The 18,691-nt window shown below is 40.1% G+C and overlaps 3 protein-coding genes across 4 annotated transcripts in view; 2 read left to right on the top strand and 1 right to left on the bottom strand.

The window, feature by feature from the left end:
* Positions 1-868, bottom strand: part of lgr6 (leucine-rich repeat containing G protein-coupled receptor 6) — a 44,477-nt gene extending 43,609 nt beyond the window's left edge. The window contains exons 1-2 of the mRNA XM_058083716.2: positions 661-868; positions 301-584 (exon numbers count right to left, since the gene is read on the bottom strand). Of these exons, the coding sequence (XP_057939699.2) occupies positions 301-542 (242 nt within the window). The 5' untranslated portion in view covers positions 543-584; positions 661-868. The remainder of the gene's footprint in view (positions 1-300; positions 585-660) is intronic.
* The window catches only part of ube2t (ubiquitin-conjugating enzyme E2T (putative)), a 62,120-nt gene extending 46,504 nt beyond the window's left edge, over positions 1-15,616 (top strand). The window contains exons 7-8 of the mRNA XM_078798271.1: positions 11,936-12,029; positions 15,470-15,616. Coding sequence (XP_078654397.1) covers positions 11,936-12,029; positions 15,470-15,531 — 156 coding nt within the window. The 3' untranslated portion in view covers positions 15,532-15,616. The remainder of the gene's footprint in view (positions 1-11,935; positions 12,030-15,469) is intronic.
* On the top strand, positions 15,487-18,592 carry LOC131136654 (uncharacterized). Of its 2 annotated transcripts, none has more exons than XM_078798270.1 (5): positions 15,487-15,624; positions 15,771-15,808; positions 17,329-17,637; positions 17,747-17,873; positions 17,940-18,592. In XM_078798270.1, the coding sequence occupies exons 2-5, from the start codon at positions 15,788-15,790 to the stop codon at positions 18,245-18,247; spliced, it is 765 nt and encodes a 254-aa protein (XP_078654396.1). In that variant the 5' UTR covers positions 15,487-15,624; positions 15,771-15,787; the 3' UTR covers positions 18,248-18,592. The 2 variants fall into 2 exon arrangements, with proteins under 2 accessions (XP_078654396.1, XP_078654395.1); XM_078798269.1 differs by having other exon boundaries at positions 15,565-15,700; positions 15,774-15,808.
* The last annotated feature ends 99 nt before the right edge of the window (positions 18,593-18,691 follow it).

Here is an 18,691-nt window from a genome sequence, read left to right as displayed (position 1 = left end):
GGCACTGAAGTTCTTATTGGGAGTGACCAGGATGGATAGGATCAGGAGATAATGCTGATTCTAATTGAATCGCTGATCTGTCGTCAGGCAAAACCCAACAACGTTTACACTCCAAATGTTGTATTTCTATATAATAGTACTACCACAGACACTTTTGACTCTCAGTATTTTAACATTTCAAGTCACTCGTGCAATCAGCTGTTGCCATGTGCTACTGTTACCGGGCGGATTTCAAGAAAGCCACCAATAACAATATAAATAAAGAAACCGCTGCATTATTTCCAAGCTGATATTACTCACAGATAAGTGGTGAGAGGGCTGATGTCGCTCGGCACCGACGACAGTCCCAGTTCCGAGCAGTCCACCACGACCAAGATCCCGTTTTGTTCACAGTGGCACAGCGCCGGACACGGCATTCCCGCTCCTTGCCTGTTCTGCATCCGACCATAAGTCCAGACTCCGGGGGTGGACGCCGTAACTCCGTTAGCCACGCAGAGAATCAGAAGCACATGCAGCATGTCGGACCGTCCACCTGTCTGCATCCGCACCTGTACCGACTACCGGAAGGTCAGGATCTGATATTCCTTGTGTCAAATGAGGGGGGACAGTCTGGTTTTCCTCAGTTTTTTTTTTTTTATTAGTGCTGTAACTCTAACAAACCTGTTTCTTCAGGAAGATGTCTACACTTGCTACTTCCACAACTTCTTCTCATCTCTTTCTTCCTTGGGTCTGTTCGCCACCTTTTGTATTCCCGTTAGCTTGTCATCATTTCCTTCGCCAAAACAAGTGCACTCTGTCCGCCTATTTGGCTCTTGTTCGTATATCTTTCTCCTTCTGCCTCCCTCTCTTTACCTATTGTAGAAGGAGCGCACGAGTGGCGAATGAGGTCCTCTCATTGGTCCATAATTTAGGGATGGGCTGGAGCATCTCTAGAAGGTGGGAGGGGCCCACAATTCCTGAAACTCTTCCCTCTCTTTCCCCTGTTTTATTTTGCTTAGACCTCAATGTGAAGAGAATGACTGTTTGAGTAAAAAAGGACATAGGGAGGGGGGCTGGGTTTGGGGGGGCCGTACAGTTTAGTGTGAGAAAATGAGGAGACCTTATGAATGAAGTGAGAGAACATTTACAGCTGAAAAAGGAGCATTAAAGTCCGGAAGACGAGATGGTTGTGTAATAGCTACATGAAAAGGTTTGGAGTGTGACTGTTTGGAGGAAATTGGAATTCTGACACTTGAGCACCCCTACTTCGCTAGAATGATCAGAATGCGGCGTCTCGTAAGTCACACCTTCTTGGGTTTCTGCTGCTGCATTGTTGGGGACTCACAGAAAGTCCACTCGCATGATGATAGTCGTGATCGCGTTCACGCAAACACGGAATGAAATCTTCAGGGAATCTTGCTGGAAAAATGTCGTTGTTTAAACTATAAACCGATAATTTTGCTAAATTATATTCTCCCTCGGGGCCGAACAGTGGAGGAGTGGTTTGCATGTTGGCCACACAGTCAGGAGATCGGGAAGACCTGGGTTCGATTCCCCGCTTGGCACCTCTGTGTGCAGTTTGTATTTGGTTCCCTCCCCCATTCCAAAAACATGTTAGGTTCATCGGAAACCTCAAATTATCCATAGGTATGAATGTCAATGATGCCATAATAATAATAATAATAATAATAATAATAATACAGTTTCCTCCCACATTCCAAAAACATGCTAGGTTAATTGGCCACTCCAAAGACAGCTGGGATAGGCTCCAGCTTATCATGAGGATAAGCGCCATAGAAAATGGATGGATGGATATTTTCCAGGAATAGTGACCAGGATGGATAAGATCAGGAACGAGTACATCAGAGGGACATTACATGTTAGAGGTCTTGGAGATCAAGTCAGAGAGGCCGGACTGACATGGTTGGGAAGTGGAGGTAGCAGAGACGAGGATACTAAGGTTCTCGTTGGGAGTGACCAGGATGGATAGGATCAGGAACGAGTACATCAGAGGGACATTACATGTTAGAAGTCTTGGAGATCAAGTCAGAGAGGCCAGACTGACATGGTTGGGAAGTAGAGGTAGCAGAGATGAGGATACTAAGGTTCTCGTCGGGAGTGACCAGGATGGATAGGATCAGGAACGAGTACATCAGAGAGACATTACATGTTAGAGGCCTTGGAAATCAAGTCAGAGAGGCCGGACTGACATGGTTCGGAAGTGGAGGTAGCAGAGATGAGGATACTAAGGTTCTCGTTGGGAGTGACCAGGATGGATAGGATCAGGAACGGGTACATCAGAGGGACATTACATGTTAGAAGTCTTGGAGATCAAGTCAGAGAGGCCGGACTGACATGGTTGGGAAGTGGAGGTAGCAGAGACGAGGATACTAAGGTTCTCGTTGGGAGTGACCAGGATGGATAGGATCAGGAACGAGTACATCAGAGGGACATTACATGTTAGAGGTCTTGGAGATCAAGTCAGAGAGGCCGGACTGACATGGTTCGGAAGTGGAGGTAGCAGAGACGAGGATACTAAGGTTCTCGTTGGGAGTGACCAGGATGGATAGGATCAGGAACGAGTACATCAGAGAGACATTACATGTTAGAGGCCTTGGAAATCAAGTCAGAGAGGCCGGACTGACATGGTTCGGAAGTGGAGGTAGCAGAGATGAGGATACTAAGATTCTCGTTGGGAGTGACCAGGATGGATAGGATCAGGAACGAGTACATCAGAGGAACATTAGATGTTAGAGGTCTTGGAGATCAAGTCAGAGAGGCCGGACTGACATGGTTGGGAAGTGGAGGTAGCAGAGACGAGGATACTAAGGTTCTCGTTGGGAGTGACCAGGATGGATAGGATCAGGAACGAGTACATCAGAGGAACATTAGATGTTAGAGGTCTTGGAGATCAAGTCAGAGAGGTCAGACTGACATGGTTGGGAAGTGGAGGTAGCAGAGATGAGGATGCTGAAGTTCTTATGGGAGTGACCAGGATGGATAGGATCATTATAGGGTTGGATGGAGGTGATTGCTTTGCTGGGTGTTTGTGTATGGTCGCTAATAACCAGATTTTTACGTTTCCTAGCATCACTAAAAAACAACGTAATTCCCTCAGAAGCTATTTTTCAAGTGTTTTTTTTCTTGTATTTCCAAAAACTACATATTGAAATAACTTTTCCCCCTTTGAAAGTTCTTCTTTATCACCGACCTGTCTCCCTGCCACTCCATCTTTCCGTCTTTCTTTCGCCACCGTTCTCTGTGGGCTCAATAGTTTCTCATTAATTAATTAACATTCCTATGTCACTGTGTTTTCTGAGGGGCCTTTGTTATGGTCCTACAAAACCTCTTTCAGAGCCGTTCTTCACATAGTCTCTCTCATGCTCTCTCTCTCTCCCACTCCCTCGCTCTCTCTCTCTTTTCTTCTGCTTTGTAATGGAATGTCTGTTTTTGCTAACCTCTGTCCATTGTCATTTTAAATATGTTGTGCGCGGCGGTATCAAGTGGTGCTTTATGTGTGCTGTTTTCCTGCAAAACCCTTTGAACGTATATACTGACAGTTCAAAGGAGAACCTTTGCATACACATGCACGATCCTTTTGCAATGGCTCTCACACACACACACACACATTCGAACTTCATCCACCTTCAAACTCGCCCACTCCCTGCACTCGCCGCCTTTCTCCTTCCTGTTCGCAGAGCTCTGTCATCTTTTAAACGTTCTTTAATTGTCTGGCCCCCGGGGGCGAGCTCTTTTATGAACACACACACACACACACAACATACACTGTAAAAGCTACATGTCTGGTCTTCTGCCTGCCTCACAGTCTTGTTTCTGTCTTCCTCGTTCTGATTGTTGCCGCTTTTCCTTCTAGTAGGCTTGTTTTTCCAACATATAGATTTATAGAACTTTTTGTAGTCAATGAACTAATCATGTTGTTTAGTATGGTGCATTTGAGGTACATGCGAAAATAATGCTTGTTTGTCTATATGTGCCCTGTGATTGGCTGGCCACTAGTCCAGGGTGTACCCCGCCTCTCTTACCCGAAGACAACTGGGATAGGCTCCAGTACCCCCCCCCCATGACCCTCGTGAGGATAAGCAGTAGAAAATTAATGAATAAATGTATGAGGGCCGACCTTGACCTTGACCTTGACCTAGTCGGTGTGTCGGCGGCAGGTCCGCTGGGCTTCACGGCATCACATGGTGAAGTCTCCTCCTTCCCGGTTTCCACACCAAGCCGAGGTGCAACCCCCCACACACTGGGCACGGTTGTGCATCAGTCACAGATTTGGTTTGGCGTCAGTTTGAGATCTGTTTATTGTACCGAACGCAGTGCTTTTGAGAAAAATACAGTCAACAAGACAAGATAATCCCACAGATTATTTCTCTGTTTGCATGAATCACCAACTTCACACAGCTTATTAAAAATAATAAAAGAATAAATTATCAAGGGTCACATACACAGTACACATATAGCGGCTGCGATGGGCTTCTTGTCCCGGCCTCTAAACGTTTTGAGAGGGGCATATGCATATTGCAATTCTGTTTCATAAAATACACACCAGTGGGCACGATCGTGCATCAGTCACTGACGGTCTGCTTGCTTGGGCTGGTTTGGCATCAGTTAGAGATCTGTTTATTGACCGAACGCAGTGCTTTTGAGAAAAATTCTGTCAACAAGACAAGAGAATCCTACAGATTATTTCTCTGTTTGCATTAATCACCAACTTCACGCAGCTTATTAAATATTATAAAAGAATAAAGTCTCAAGGATCACTTACACACATACAAAGTACACATATAGCGGCTGTGCTGGGCTTCTTGTCCCGGCCTCTAAACGTTTTGAGAGGGGCATATGCAGCTTGCAATTCTGTTTCATAAAATACACACCAGTGGGCACGATCGTGCATCAGTCACAGACAGTCTGCTTGCTTGGGCTGGTTTGGCATCAGTTGGAAGTTTGTTTATTTTACCGAACGCAGTAATTTTGAGAAAAATACAATCAACAAGACAAGATAATCCCACAAATAATTTCTCTGTTTGCATGAATCACCAACTTCACGCAGTTTGTTAAAAATAATAAAAGAATAAAGTCACCAGTGGGCACGATCGTGCATCAGTCACTGACGGTCTGCTTGCTTGGGCTGGTTTGGCATCAGTTGGAGATCTGTTTATTGTGCCGAACGCAGTGCTTTTGACAAAAATACAGTCAACAAGACAAGATAATCCCACAAATTTTTTCTGTGTTTGCATGAATCACCAACTTCACGCAGTTTATTAAAAATAATTAAAGAATAAAGTCACCAGTGGGCACGATCGTGCATCAGTCACTGAGTCACACATACACAGTTACACATATAGCTGAATTATAAACAATACATTTAGCGACTTCAATTTCGGACTTAAAATAATGTTCAGATTTAAGCCCCGCCTATTATGATTAAGACACGCCCATTTCTGGTTTATGTCTGATGTACTGATGTACTGATGTACTGATGCCATTGTTTCATGAATAAAATCTTCCTGACATTTAGTGACCTATTTGGGTCAATAATGCGTACAATTTGCTTATATATGCATATGTTTTTATTTTTTTTTTTTTTAATTGCCAGTCACAAAAAAAAGTTTGGTTTACGCCAAAACAAATTCCTTTGAATGCATGCAGACTTTAAAAAGCACCATTGTCAACAACGCACAGTGCTGTCATTTTCTACTCGTCTCTTTCACATCGTCTCTCACGCACATCAAATAGTCTCCATCAGATCAAAGCGCTCGGCCCCGCCCTCTCCTCGCGTCCTCCTCATCTGCGCTACGCTAACTGTAAACATTATCCGAGCAACGGCAGCCTGGAAGCCGCGAAGACAAGTAGCTACCTGACATCTGACACTAACCGGAGAACACTCGCCGCCGTCTTGCTTGGAATAACACACACCGAGAGCTAGCTACCTGAGCTCCTGGCAGCCGCCCATTCAGCGGGGTCACCGCTCAATCACCCCCCCCCCTCCTCACCCGTGTCGTCTGCTCCACCTCATCGTCCATTTCATTTGTCCCGCCCATCCATACGCTAATGTTGATGCATGTCAGATGCCTTGTTTCTGTATTTGTGCATGGCAGGGCTCTGGTGGCGCACCTGAAGGGCCACCTTGTGTGTGTGTGTGTGTGTGTGTGTGTGTGTGTGTGTGTGTTCAGCGGAAGAAAGCGAGACGCTGCTTTTCTGGTGGCGGCAGGTGTGTTCTCCGGCTTTTCATGGGAAACCACCTGAAAGGCAACAAAAGATTCTTCTCCTTCCAACCCCCCCCCCCTGTCACTCTCTTCCTCTCTGCATCTCACAGTACAAAGGAAAAAAAAAAAAAAAAAAGGTGGGGTCAAGGGGGATGAGGTAAGGGGATGGACGAGGGGTTTGCTGGTGAGTGGGATTGCAACAATAGCGGGGGCCCCCCAGAGATGTGATTAGTCATGGAGTTCAGTAAGGCGCTCCACTCCGTCCCGGGCCAAAGTGTTGAAATCATCACCTCAACTGGGGGCCCGTCGGGTCCACCATGTCAAATTCCAGAATTGTTCTTTTGGATTCGGACAACGAGACGGTTATTCCGTGAAGTACTGTCCAGTCAAGTTGCACACAGATGCCGTCCAGTGGGCCGGTGCCGGTTGGTGCCAGTTGGTGTCAGTTCATGCCAATTCGCGCCAATGCAATTTGCGGTGGCGCCTAGTGTCACCAATAAGGTGCCTAGTGGCGTGCAGTGGCCCTTAACGGCGGCAAAAAATTTGTCTACCGCTTATCCTCACGAGGGTCTTGGAGGTGCTGGAGCCTATCCCAGCTGTCTTCGGGATAGAGGCGGGGTACACCCTGGACTGGTGGCCAGCCAATCACAGGGCACATATAGACAAACAACCATTCACACTCTCATTCATACCTATGGACAATTTGGAGTCGCTAATTAACCTAGCATGTTTTTTTGGAATGTGGGAGGAAACCGGAGTACCTGGAGAAAACCCACGCATGCACGGGGAGAACATGCGAACTCCACACAGAGATGGCCGAGGGTGGAATTGAACTCGGGTCTTGTAGCTGTGAGGTCTGCGCATTAACCAATACGTCCACCGTACAGCCCAAGAAAATTTCAAAATGTTTAAAAATCTTGAAACATTTCGAAATTTTCAGAAATTTAATGTTCATAAATTTAAATAAAATTTAACATTTTGAAATTAAATAAATAAAATCTTTTTGTCACCAAGTGGAACCAAATGTCGCAAACAAGCCGCCTATTGGAATCCACTGGAATGCGCCAATGATGCTAGGAGTGCACTGGGCCGGTGCCAGTTGGTGCCAGTTCACGCCAATGCAATTTGCTGTGGCGCCTAGTGTCGCCAATAAGTCGCCTAGTGGCATGCAGTGGCTCAAACTGGCTCGTGGTGGCCCGTAACGGCGGCAAAAATTGAGTTTGGCGGCGAGAAAATGTTGTTCAAAATGTTTAAAATCTTTGTGTCACCAAGCGGAACCAATTGGAATCCACTGGAATGTAATGGCGGGAGCCAAGTTGCGCCAATGATGCTAAGAGTCCACTGAGCCGGCGCCAGTTGGTGCCAGTTCACGCCAATGCAATTTGCTGTGGCGCCTAGTGTCGCCAATAAGTCGCCTAGTGGCGTGCAGTGGCTCAAACTGGCTCGTAGTGGCCCGTCACGGCGGCAAAAATTTAGTTTGGCGGCGAGAAAATGTTGTTCAAAATGTTTAAAATCTTTGTGTCACCAAGCGGAACCAATTGGAATCCACTGGAATGTAATGGCGAGAGCCAAGTTGCGCCATTGATGCTAAGCGTCCACTGGGCCGGTTCCAGTTTGCGCCAATGCAAATTGCTGTGGCGTGCAGTGGCTCAAACTGGCTCGTGGTGGCCCGTAACGGCGACAAAAATTGGCGGCAAGAAAATGTCAAAATGTTTAAAATCTTGGTGCCCACCAAGTGGAATCCACTGGAATGTAATGGCGCGAGCCAAGTTGCGCCAATGATGCTAAGAGTCCACCAGTTGGTGACAGTTGGCGCCAAAGATTATGTGATTGGCGTGTAGTGGCAATTCGGCAAACACACCAATCACGTAATCTTTGGCGTGAACTGGCACCAACTGGCACCAACTGGCGCCGACCCAGTGGACTCCTAGCTTCATGTACTATTGACCAAACATGGTATATCCAAATCTGATGTTCTAAGATCTGATGTCCGACTGTTTTTCTTTGCTTCTTTACTTGCGGCCAGAGTAGCTTAGTGTTTTGATCCTCGATGCATTTGATGTCTCTTTGGTAATGTCGTGATTTGAGGTTTAATATGATTAAGTACTTTAACAAAGTCGACAGGTCTCCGCTTGCACATCACCCAGGACAGACGCTTCACTCTGTTTGATGCTATTCTCAGACGCCACTGGCGCTGTAGGCGTGTGTGTGTGTGTGTGTGTGTGTGGTTTTGTGTGACTTTATAGGTGTCGGTATGTGTTTGCACTTGTGAACGTCAAAGTCGGAGGATCTGCAACAAGTTCATCGAGCAGACTCAGTTGCACGGATGCCATATGATGCACGCTGCGACTTCTTATCATGAATAGCGTGTGTGTTCGTGCAAGCTTGTGACAAAAACGTGCGCTGCTTTTGTTAGCGTACCCACTTTCAGCGTGATAGCATCGGCCATGTCGGAATGGATGGAGACAGATGAGGAATGTTAACATTGACTCAAAGTACTGGATTGTCTCCATTGAGATCGGTCCATGCAGGATACAGACAGAAGAAGAAGCAGAAAAAAGCTTCATATTAGCTACAAAATTGGCATCTTCACATCTTGACAAATGCCCAACTAACGTGTAAATTTGGGTGCACAAAAACACCGGAAAATGTAGTTCCAGGTTTCTGGATTTTAACATCAGAAGTACACTAAGTGGCGAAATGTCGCCATCTTCTGGTGAAAAACAGAACAGCATCAACATTGATTCCTCCTTCTTGTAGATGTAATAATGGGTCCTTGTAGTCTGTTCCTGTCCTGATCTGGAGAAACAGAGATTCAAACCCAGCTCTTCCAGATCTCATAACTGTGTGGCAAAACATTCTAACCACTTTTCCACCGTGCAGCCTTGCTGATGGTTCCTTCTATTAAAATCGTGACAATTGTCATTAACCCTTTAGATGCATAAGTGGGTCAAAAATAACCCGGTCAGGTTGTTTTCTTGAAATATCTTCGTAATGAAAAATTGTTATCATTTCATATTCCAGGTATTCCTCAAAAAACATGTTTTTGATATCATGCCATTCACATTTTAAGAAATTTTTGTTTTTGTGTTACTACCCCAACTTTCCATAAGTGGGTCAAAAATGACCCGGTCAGGTTGTTTTCTTGAAATATCTTCATAATGAACATTTTTTTATCATTTCATATTCCAGATATTCCTAAAAAAACATGTTTTTGATATCATGCCATTCACATTTTTAACTTACCTTTTATACATTTTAAGAAATTTTTGTTTTGTGTTACTACCCCAACCTTCCATAAGTGGGTCAAAAATGACCCGGTCAGGTTGTTTTCTTGAAATATTTTCGTAATGAAAAATTGTTATCATTTCATATTCCAGGTATTCCTCAAAAAACAGGATTTTGATATCATGCCATTCACATTTTAAGAAATTTTTGTTTTTGTGTTACTACCCCAACTTTCCATAAGTGGGTCAAAAATGACCCGGTCAGGTTGTTTTCTTGAAATATCTTTGTAATGAAAATTTTTTTATCATTTCATATTCCAGGTATTCCTAAAAAAACATGTTTTTGCTATCATATCAAACTTTTAACTTACCTTTTATACATTTTAAGAAATTTTTGTTGTTGTGTTACTACCCCAACCTTCCATAAGTGGGTCAAAAATGACCCGTTTTCTTGAAATATCTTCATAATGAAAAATTGTTATCATTTCATATGAGTAGTAACGGGGTTGGACTCTGAGTCATTTCTGAAAAAGAACACAAATAAATTATTTTCCCTTCCAGTCTTACAAAAAAAAACCAAATGTGAATTTCATATAGCACTACAGAAGACAATAATTTCTAATATTCATTCAAAAATTCCACAAATCTTTTTCAAAAGAGGAAGCCACGTTATTGCGTGTCCTACATTGTTGTTCTTTGTGACAATATATGAAGTACAAATTCAACCTGTCACCACTGGAAACTCCTTAAATTGCACAAATTGCAGCCTAAAAGCCCCAAAAATATCGAGTTGTTCCACATAACGCTTGACACTTCACTCCCTCGCAATGACTGACTGTCCTTTCTCTTATCTCGCTGCAAAAGCGATGATTTATGTGCTAGCTTTGCTCCAGTTTGTGTGTTATTCCGATAAGGTGTGCGTACGGGCCTGTGTGGCGGTCCGTGTGGTTTATGAGTGTTTATTGAGACCACAGATTATAAGGCTGCCTACCGAAGGACCCTAATAACGTTCCGTGGGAATGCACGGTCCCACCAGTTCCCAATCCCATTTCTTATCTTCGGCATTCCCATATGAATTATGTAGGCTGTACTGGAGATCATTTTACCACTCCTCTGCTGGTCTTACACACAAGCAGCTGAAATAATCGCAGTAAATTGTAACCGATATCAGTCTCACCATGCGTGTACAGTATATGCCTGAGAATGTGCAGTTTTGTCAGAACGTTATTACTCATTGTGACTGTAATTTGACTGTAAATATTGTAGTTCTTATTGACTGGTCATAACATTAGGTACACTTGATGCATCAGATTCCAATTGAGTGCATCCCATAATCAGTTCCCAGTTCCACATGTCCAAAAGGAGTAGGAAGAAGCAAAGCTTATTAAATCCTACCCCTCCATCTGGTACTTTTACAATCAGTAACTGTTACATTTGTTCACTTCCTGCTTTCCATAATACAGTTTAAGGTTTTTTTTTTGTTTTTTTTATAATTAAAAAAAAAGTATTTATTTTTTTTTTATTTTGGTATGGATCAGATTACAATTGAGTGCATTAAATAATCAGTTCCCAGTTCTTCCACATGTCCAAAAATGTCCATCTGGTACTTTTACAATCAGTAACTGTTACGTTTGTTCACTTCCTGCTTTCCGAAAATAATTTGTTTTGTTTTTTAACTTTATTATTTTTTTAATTTATTTTTATTTTTATTTTTATTTTTATTTTTATTTTTATTTTTATCATCATTTTGATTTTTTTATCATCATTTTGACTTCTTACCTCATAAATATGACATTCTTTTTGATAATTATGACTTAATTATTTTAATTTTAATTTTAATTTTAATTTTAATTTTAATTTTAATTTTAATTTTAATTTTAATTTTAATTTTAATTTTAATTTTAATTTTTTCTCATCATTTTGACTTCTTACCTCATAAATATGACATTCTTTTTGATAATTATGACATTTAATTATTTTATTTTTAATTTTAATTTTAATTTTAATTTTAATTTTAATTTTAATTTTAATTTTAATTTTAATTTTAATTTTAATTTTAATTTTTTCTCATCATTTTGACTTCTTACCTCATAAATATGACATTCTTTTTGATAATTATGACTTTTAATCATTTTTATTTTTATTTTTTTATTTTATTTTATTTTTTTCACATCATTTTGAATTTTTTCTCATAATTTTGACTTCTTACCTCATAAATATGACATTTTTTATAATTATGACATTTAATCATTTTTATTTTTATTTAATTTTTGTCACGTACCAAATATGACCTTACTCAATCCAGCCCATAGTTTGATTCCATAGTTATGTTCATTGCCATGTTTGCAACTTCTAACAGCTCATATCTATGAAATAATTACAATACAGTATAGTACAGAGTCAGGCAAAATGATCTGATACATTTGTAGGTTAAATAAAACGCAAATAAAGTAAAGAAACTTTATAAATCTTGATAATGCCATTGTTTTTTCTTTTCTTTTTCAGTTGCTGTTTCTTATAATTTGGGGCCAGCCAGTGACTTCCCAACAGGAACAACGATGGCAGTCGAGAGGCGCTGATATTTGGAGACCAACCACAGGTTTTGCATACGCACCCGCGTCTCTGCTCTATGGCGATGTTGTATTACCGACACGGCAACATGGCCAACTGTCATGAGCGCTGGTCCGCTGGACTCTGCTGGCCTCTATTCGGTTCTTTCTCCAAGTCAGGGGGGGTGGCGCTTTTTTTTTTTTTTGCCAATTTACACACACAAACGCACGCTATAAATTTGCACACTGCCTGTTTTTTTTTTGTTTTTTTTTTGTCTTAGCTGGTGGGGAATTCCCAGTAAGCTGCACACATACAGGTGATTTGCGTATGCTCGCTAATCTCGGGAGTTTGGCTATAACTGATAACCCACCACACCTGGACACACACACACACACACACACACACACACACACACCGACACTTGATCAAGTCCACTCGGAGGCTTTTCAAGTACCTGATGGTCGTAGGTGGGCGTGGGCGCCAAACGCCATAGCCGTGAGTCCGTTAAAGGACTGCCCATCAAATCTCTTATGTTCACTCTCACACAAAAACATGGAAGACACACAAACTGGAAGATCTAGAAAGCTTTCTGCAGCGGTTATTGTGTGTAGCTGCTCTATAGGAGTCGACAACTTAATATAAAGGGCCGAAAAATGGGAATATTAGATCCCTTTTGATAGCGAGAATAGGTGTGTCCCATTATGTGCATTAATTAGCTGTCTCTTTTTAGCTGATTTTATATCTTTAGAATGCACAGAAAGAGAGATGTGTGTTCATGGATTCAAAGATTGTGGATGATGGCCTAAATTAAATTAAATTAAGTTAAGTTAAATTAAATTAAATTAAATTAAATTAAATTAAACTAAATTAAATTAAATTAAATTAAATTAAATTAAATTAAATTAAATTAAATTAAATTAAATTAAATTAAATTAAATTAAATTAAATTAAATTAAATTAAATTAAATTAAATTAAATTAAATTAAATTAAATTAAATTAAATTAAATTAAATTAAATTAAATTAAATTAAATTAAATTAAATTAAATTAAATTAAATTAAATTAAATTAAATTAAATTAAATTAAATTAAATTAAATTAAATTAAATTATTACCACAGATCCGACACTTAGTGGATGTGGACATTAGGTATACAATCGACAAAGACCCAAATGTTCTATAATTAACTCCCAAGCAGTCCTGAGGACTTCCAGACTACTGCCGAAACCCACGTTCTAATCTCCGTCAGAGTGACTCATATTTTAGGGGCGTGCAAAGCAGTGTATTTGTTGGAAAAGTATTTGTATTTGTATCTGAGTAAAATTAAATTAAATTTTAAATTTAATTTTAAATTAAATTAAATTAAATTAAATTAAATTAAATTAAATTAAATTAAATTAAATTAAATTAAATTAAATTAAATTAAATTAAATTAAATTAAATTAAATTAAATTAAATTAAATTAAATTAAATTAAATTAAATTAAATTAAATTAAATTAAATTAAATTAAATTAAATTATTACCACAGATCCGACACTTAGTGGACGTGGACATTAGGTATACATGCCATTGTCACCAATCGACAAAGACCCATATGTTCTATAATTAACTCCCAAGCGGTCCTGAGGACTTCCAGACTACTGCCGAAACACACGTTCTAATCTCCGTCAGAGTGACTCATATTTTAGGGGCGTGCAAAGCAGTGTATTTGTTGGAAAAGTATTTGTATTTGTATCTGAGTAAAATTTAAAATAAAATAAAATAAATTTGTGTTCCAAGCTGCTGTTTCATGTGTGAGCTCTAGAGGGCAGTCAGGTTCAGCATGCTGGTTAGCAAGGCAGTAAGTGCTGTATGCTGCTGTTAATAAATGTCCAAATGAATACAGCCATCTCAGCCGCCATTACAGTATCCTTGTGAACATGAACATGTGACACAGACTGTTTGGCTCTGTCCCCGAATTTTCCGTTACATGAATAAACTACTTGACTGACAAGCGCTAAAACTGCAGCGACGCCACACGGCTTCTTTTATCGCTCAAACCCTGGATTGTATTCTATACGTTTTATGCTACTGCAGGAAATCAAGGTTGTTTACTGGAAATCTTTGGAAGCTTGCAAAACATGTTTGGAAAAACCCCGAGTGCTGCAGTGAACTGAGTGACGGTTAAAGTTGGTATAACTTATTTGCACCTGGAGCAGTCAAACAAGGTGATAAAGCCAAAGTGACATTCGACCCTTGTCATCAGAAACACACAAAGAGGCACGGACAAGCGGATACTTCTCTATTCTTGCCAAAAGTTCTTCATCCAGCGAATGGAATTAATATTGGTTGATTGAGTTTCCACTGGGTATAGTGGAAGAAATATTTGATATTTTCTCAACAAAGCTACATCAAAGATTGAGAGGCTGAACAGAAACAGAAGTCCAGAAAGTGTGGTCGACTTTCCAGCCGCCCACTCGCTCAGTGCTTTTAGTTTTGTCACGTTTTCTCAAAGATAGTGTTTTATTGATTTTACTTTTTGCTGTCAATTTTATTTTATTTTATTTTTTTTTAGTCCTCAGGACTGCTTGGGATTAGATTTTGGTTCGGCCATCAATGATTGGTAGACTCATGAAAAAAAAAACATTTTATTTTATTTTATTTTATTTTATTTTATTTTATTTTATTTTATTTTATTTTATTTTATTTTATTTTATTTTATTTTATTTTATTTCTTTTCCAACATCAACAAATACACTGGTTTGCACACCCCTAAAATATGAGTCACTTTGACCGAAATTAGAACGCGGGTTTCGGCAGTAGTCTGGAAGTCCTCAGGACTGCTTGGGATTAGATTTTGGTTCAGCCATCAATGAGGCTGTGGCTATTTTTTTTTTCCCTCACCGGTTCATTGGTGGATTCATGAAAAAAAAACATTGGTCAATTTTTATTTTATTTTATTTTATTTTATTTTATTTTATTTTATTTTATTTTATTTTATTTTATTTTATTTTATTTTATTTTATTTTATTTTATTTTATTATGGGGGAGGGTCTATTTTAAATTTTACTCAAATACAAATACAAATACTTTTCCAACATCAACAAATCAACACTGCTTTGATTAGAACGTGTGTTTCGGCAGTAGTCTGGAAGTCCTCAGGACTGCTTGGGAGTTAATTATAGAACAATTGGGTCTTTTGGTGACAATGGCATGTATACCTAATGTTATGGCACAAGTGCACAGACCTCCCACGTCCACTCAGCATCGGATCTGTGGTAATAATTCAATGTGATGAATTTGTGCAGTAAACCGAGACAACTTCAAGTTGTAAAGTCAGTGACGTCATTGAGTTTTTTATCATGTGGGTGTAAAAAAAACCCTTCATAGATACGACCCCGCCTTACCCGTCCTAGCAGATGATCAACAAAACTAAAAAAAAACAAACCCACTCCAAACGTCTTTGCATTAGTTTTTTTTCTTTTAGTAGAAGCTGTGGTTGATTTGCAGGGTCGCCTTCGCTGAATGGAGAAAGTGCAGGAATCCACAGCGCTTCTCCTGATCAAACCTGAATCAAGTCATCAGTCAAACCACACCCACTTCATGTACACTTTCATCCGAATGGGCTCGGACGCGTCTGCCAAGGCTATAAAAGAGTCGACACAGGTGAGGCAGAGCATCGCTCAGGTGGGCTTTTTGATGCCTCAGGCGCTGACAAGACGGCGACGGATATTTCATAAGGTACGGACGTTCTCTTCTATCGCTGTCAATCAGTCACAGACTTAATTTGATGTCTTTTTTTTTTTTTTCCCAGGTTTACCTTATATTATGTTGGCAGACATGGAAACGGTGAGTTATGATTTCAGATGTTTTTAGGTTTGGTTTTTTTATTACTGTGCAGTAGTTTGATATTTTTTGTATGAAACGTCATTATTCAGACTTTTATTATTTTATTATTGGCATACATTTGATAGTCAAATTGCAACACACATAGTTCCAGTGTTTATGGCTGGCATATGTCCACTCCGAAAACAAACCAGGTTGACTTGATGCAAATTGTGAATGTAACAGAATATATTCAAATGATGCTAACATGGATGAATATGTAATCAATGATGCTTATGATTTTTATTTTCTTTAAACTCAATAAAGACATAGACATAGACAGCAGTGAAATTGCCAACGAAATGTCGTTGCCTGGCTCCTGTGTAATAATAAATAAAAATTAAAATTAAAATTAAAACAAAAACAAAAACAAAAACAAAAATTAAAATTAAAATTAAAATTAAAATTAAAATTAAAAAAAAAATTAAAAATTAAAAATTAAAAATTAAAAATTAAAAACTAAAACTAAAACTAAAACTAAAACTAAAAAACTAAAAACTAAAAAACTAAAACTAAAACTAAAACTAAAACTAAAACTAAAACTAAATTAAATCTTTATTATCTTTGCCACACTTTGAGCAAGTCGATGCACTTTAGTCTGGAATTAGCCAAAAGTCTCTCTTACAGTTAGTCCAGAACTCTAAGGAACCAAAAAGGGGGAGCACATCACCCCAATTCTGGCCTCCCTGCATCAGTTGCCTGTTCGCTTTTAGGATTGATTTTAAGATTTTATTGTTTATTTTAAGGCGTTAAATGGGCTGGTCCCCAAATACATCTCTGGGACCTCATCCAAATTTTGTCTCCAGCGTGGTCACTTTGGTCCACTGAGGGCCACCTCCAACTTGGGGTGCCCAAGACGAGACTTAAGACCAGGGGGGACCAAGCCTCGAAAGCTTTAAGTCTCGTCTTAAAACCCACTTTTATTATTTATTACACTTATTATTATTTCTTTTTATTTTAATTGGTTTTATTTTGTATATTTTTATTGATTTGCTTCTGGTTTTTAATATTTTAATATCTATTTTACTATTTTTCTTAAATGATCTTTTAGTTTTGGATGGATTTTTACTTTTTATTTTACTAGTTTGTGCAGCACTTTGGAAACTTTGTTTATAAAATTCATTCATTCATTTTCTACCGCTTTTCCTCACGAGGGGTGCTGGAGCCTACCCCAGCTGTCTTTGGGGCAAGAGACTGGTGGCCAGCCAATCACAGGGCAAATATAGACAAACAACCATTCACACTCACATTCATACCTATGGACAATTTGGAGTGGCTAATTAACCTAGCATGTTTTTTTGGAATGTGGGAGGAAAACCCACGCATGCACGGGGAGAACATGCAAACTCAGAGATAACCGAGGGTGGAATTGAACCCTGGTCTCCTAGCTGTGAGGTCTGCGCGCTAACCACTTAACCACCGTGCCGCCTGTTTATAAAAATGTGCTATATAAATAAAGTGGATTGGATTGGATTATGATGCAGATGACTTATGTGACGGAAGTCCGGCTCGCTGGCGGACGTGGATTCTGGGGCGTAGCGGCACCCTCTTCCTGCCCCGAGGTGGACCTGGAGGTAATTGAGGAATACCTGCAGGAACATTCGCTGGAGGTCCAGCCTGCACACGGATGCACGTCACTTCTAACCAACGAGATGCAACATGCCGACTCCCATCACGGCACCAGGATTCCAGGACTAGACAATAACTGGTGTGGTCCGTATGCCGAGGAATGGCACTGCGGAGGGAATAAGGAATACGACCCAACCTGGCTGTGTTCCCATCAGAACCAGTGGGTAAGTCCCATTTTCCACTGACATTGGATTTTTCTGTCCAGTTCCAATGTCGACCCAACCAAAACGGAACCTTTTATCCAGTATCGATGCTTATGTACGTTTATTCCAGAATAACGGCACATATTCCAAATGCATTGACTTGGACTCCCAGTGCCAGGAATACCACGATGCCGCTTCTCCATCCTCTTCTTGTGAAAACCGACCCAACAAGGACTTACTTCTTGCGCCGATGTCAGGTACGATTTACGATCACTTTGCAGGAAATCACCGTAATTCATTCATCGTTATTTCCTCTTTCGCAGGAAAGCGTAAGGAGCGTTTGTTCCAGTTCCTGTTTGAGATGCTCCAAACCCCGTTGATGCGAAGCTGCATCTGGTGGGTCCAGTCCTCCTCGGGCACCTTTCAGTTCTCCTCCCAAAACAAAGAGCACCTGGCGGAGATATGGGGGCGCCGTAAGGGGAACCGTAAGACGATGACGTATCAGAAAATGGCGCGGGCGCTGAGGAATTACTCCCGCACGGGCGAGATCCAGAAGGTGAAAAGGAAACTGACATATCGTTTTGATGAGAAGACGCTAAGAGGCTTACAAGGAGACTCAAACGCAATGTAGGAAGCAGGATGGAGTCACGTGACTGGAAATGACCTTTCAAAATAAACTTGTAAAGTTTATTTTATAGCAATTAGTTGCCATTAGCTGCAAAGATGTTTTAGTGGATGGCAGACATGTTTTTTAACCAATTATGTTCAAATACTGAGTATTTTAGAGACAAATAAAGTCAGGTACCAGTGTAAATCTGATAGGTTGTTGCCAGATCTACTTTATAAGTGGAAACTTCTTTTAATCTGATATATTTTGTGTTAGCGTGTGCAGCTTTTGACACAATTTTTGTATTTAAAATGTTGTCACAAGATCTATGTGTGTAAGCATTTATTTGTGCCTTTTTGTAATAAGAATCAGAATATTAAATATTTTCAAACTTTTCATTTTTCATGTTTTATTTCCTGTCTCTTGAACTTAAACTTTGGTGTGGTGGTCATGGTTTGCTACTAGCAT

The sequence above is a fragment of the Doryrhamphus excisus genome, linkage group LG17 (assembly GCF_037039965.1).
Source record: "Doryrhamphus excisus strain RoL-2023G ecotype Guam linkage group LG17, RoL_Dexc_Guam_v1.1, whole genome shotgun sequence".
Taxonomy (NCBI): Eukaryota; Metazoa; Chordata; class Actinopteri; order Syngnathiformes; family Syngnathidae; genus Doryrhamphus; species Doryrhamphus excisus.
The sequence above is the reverse complement of the archived record's forward strand: the minus strand, read 5'-3'. Positions and strand labels throughout refer to the sequence as shown.

Coding starts and splice junctions, on each gene's coding strand:
- LOC131136654 (XM_078798270.1), top strand. CDS start 15,788: ATGTTGGCAGACATGGAAACG. Junction 15,809..17,328: donor TGTTGGCAGACATGGAAACG/GTGAGTTATGAT, acceptor ATTATGATGCAG/ATGACTTATGTGACGGAAGT. Junction 17,874..17,939: donor ACTTCTTGCGCCGATGTCAG/GTACGATTTACG, acceptor CCTCTTTCGCAG/GAAAGCGTAAGGAGCGTTTG.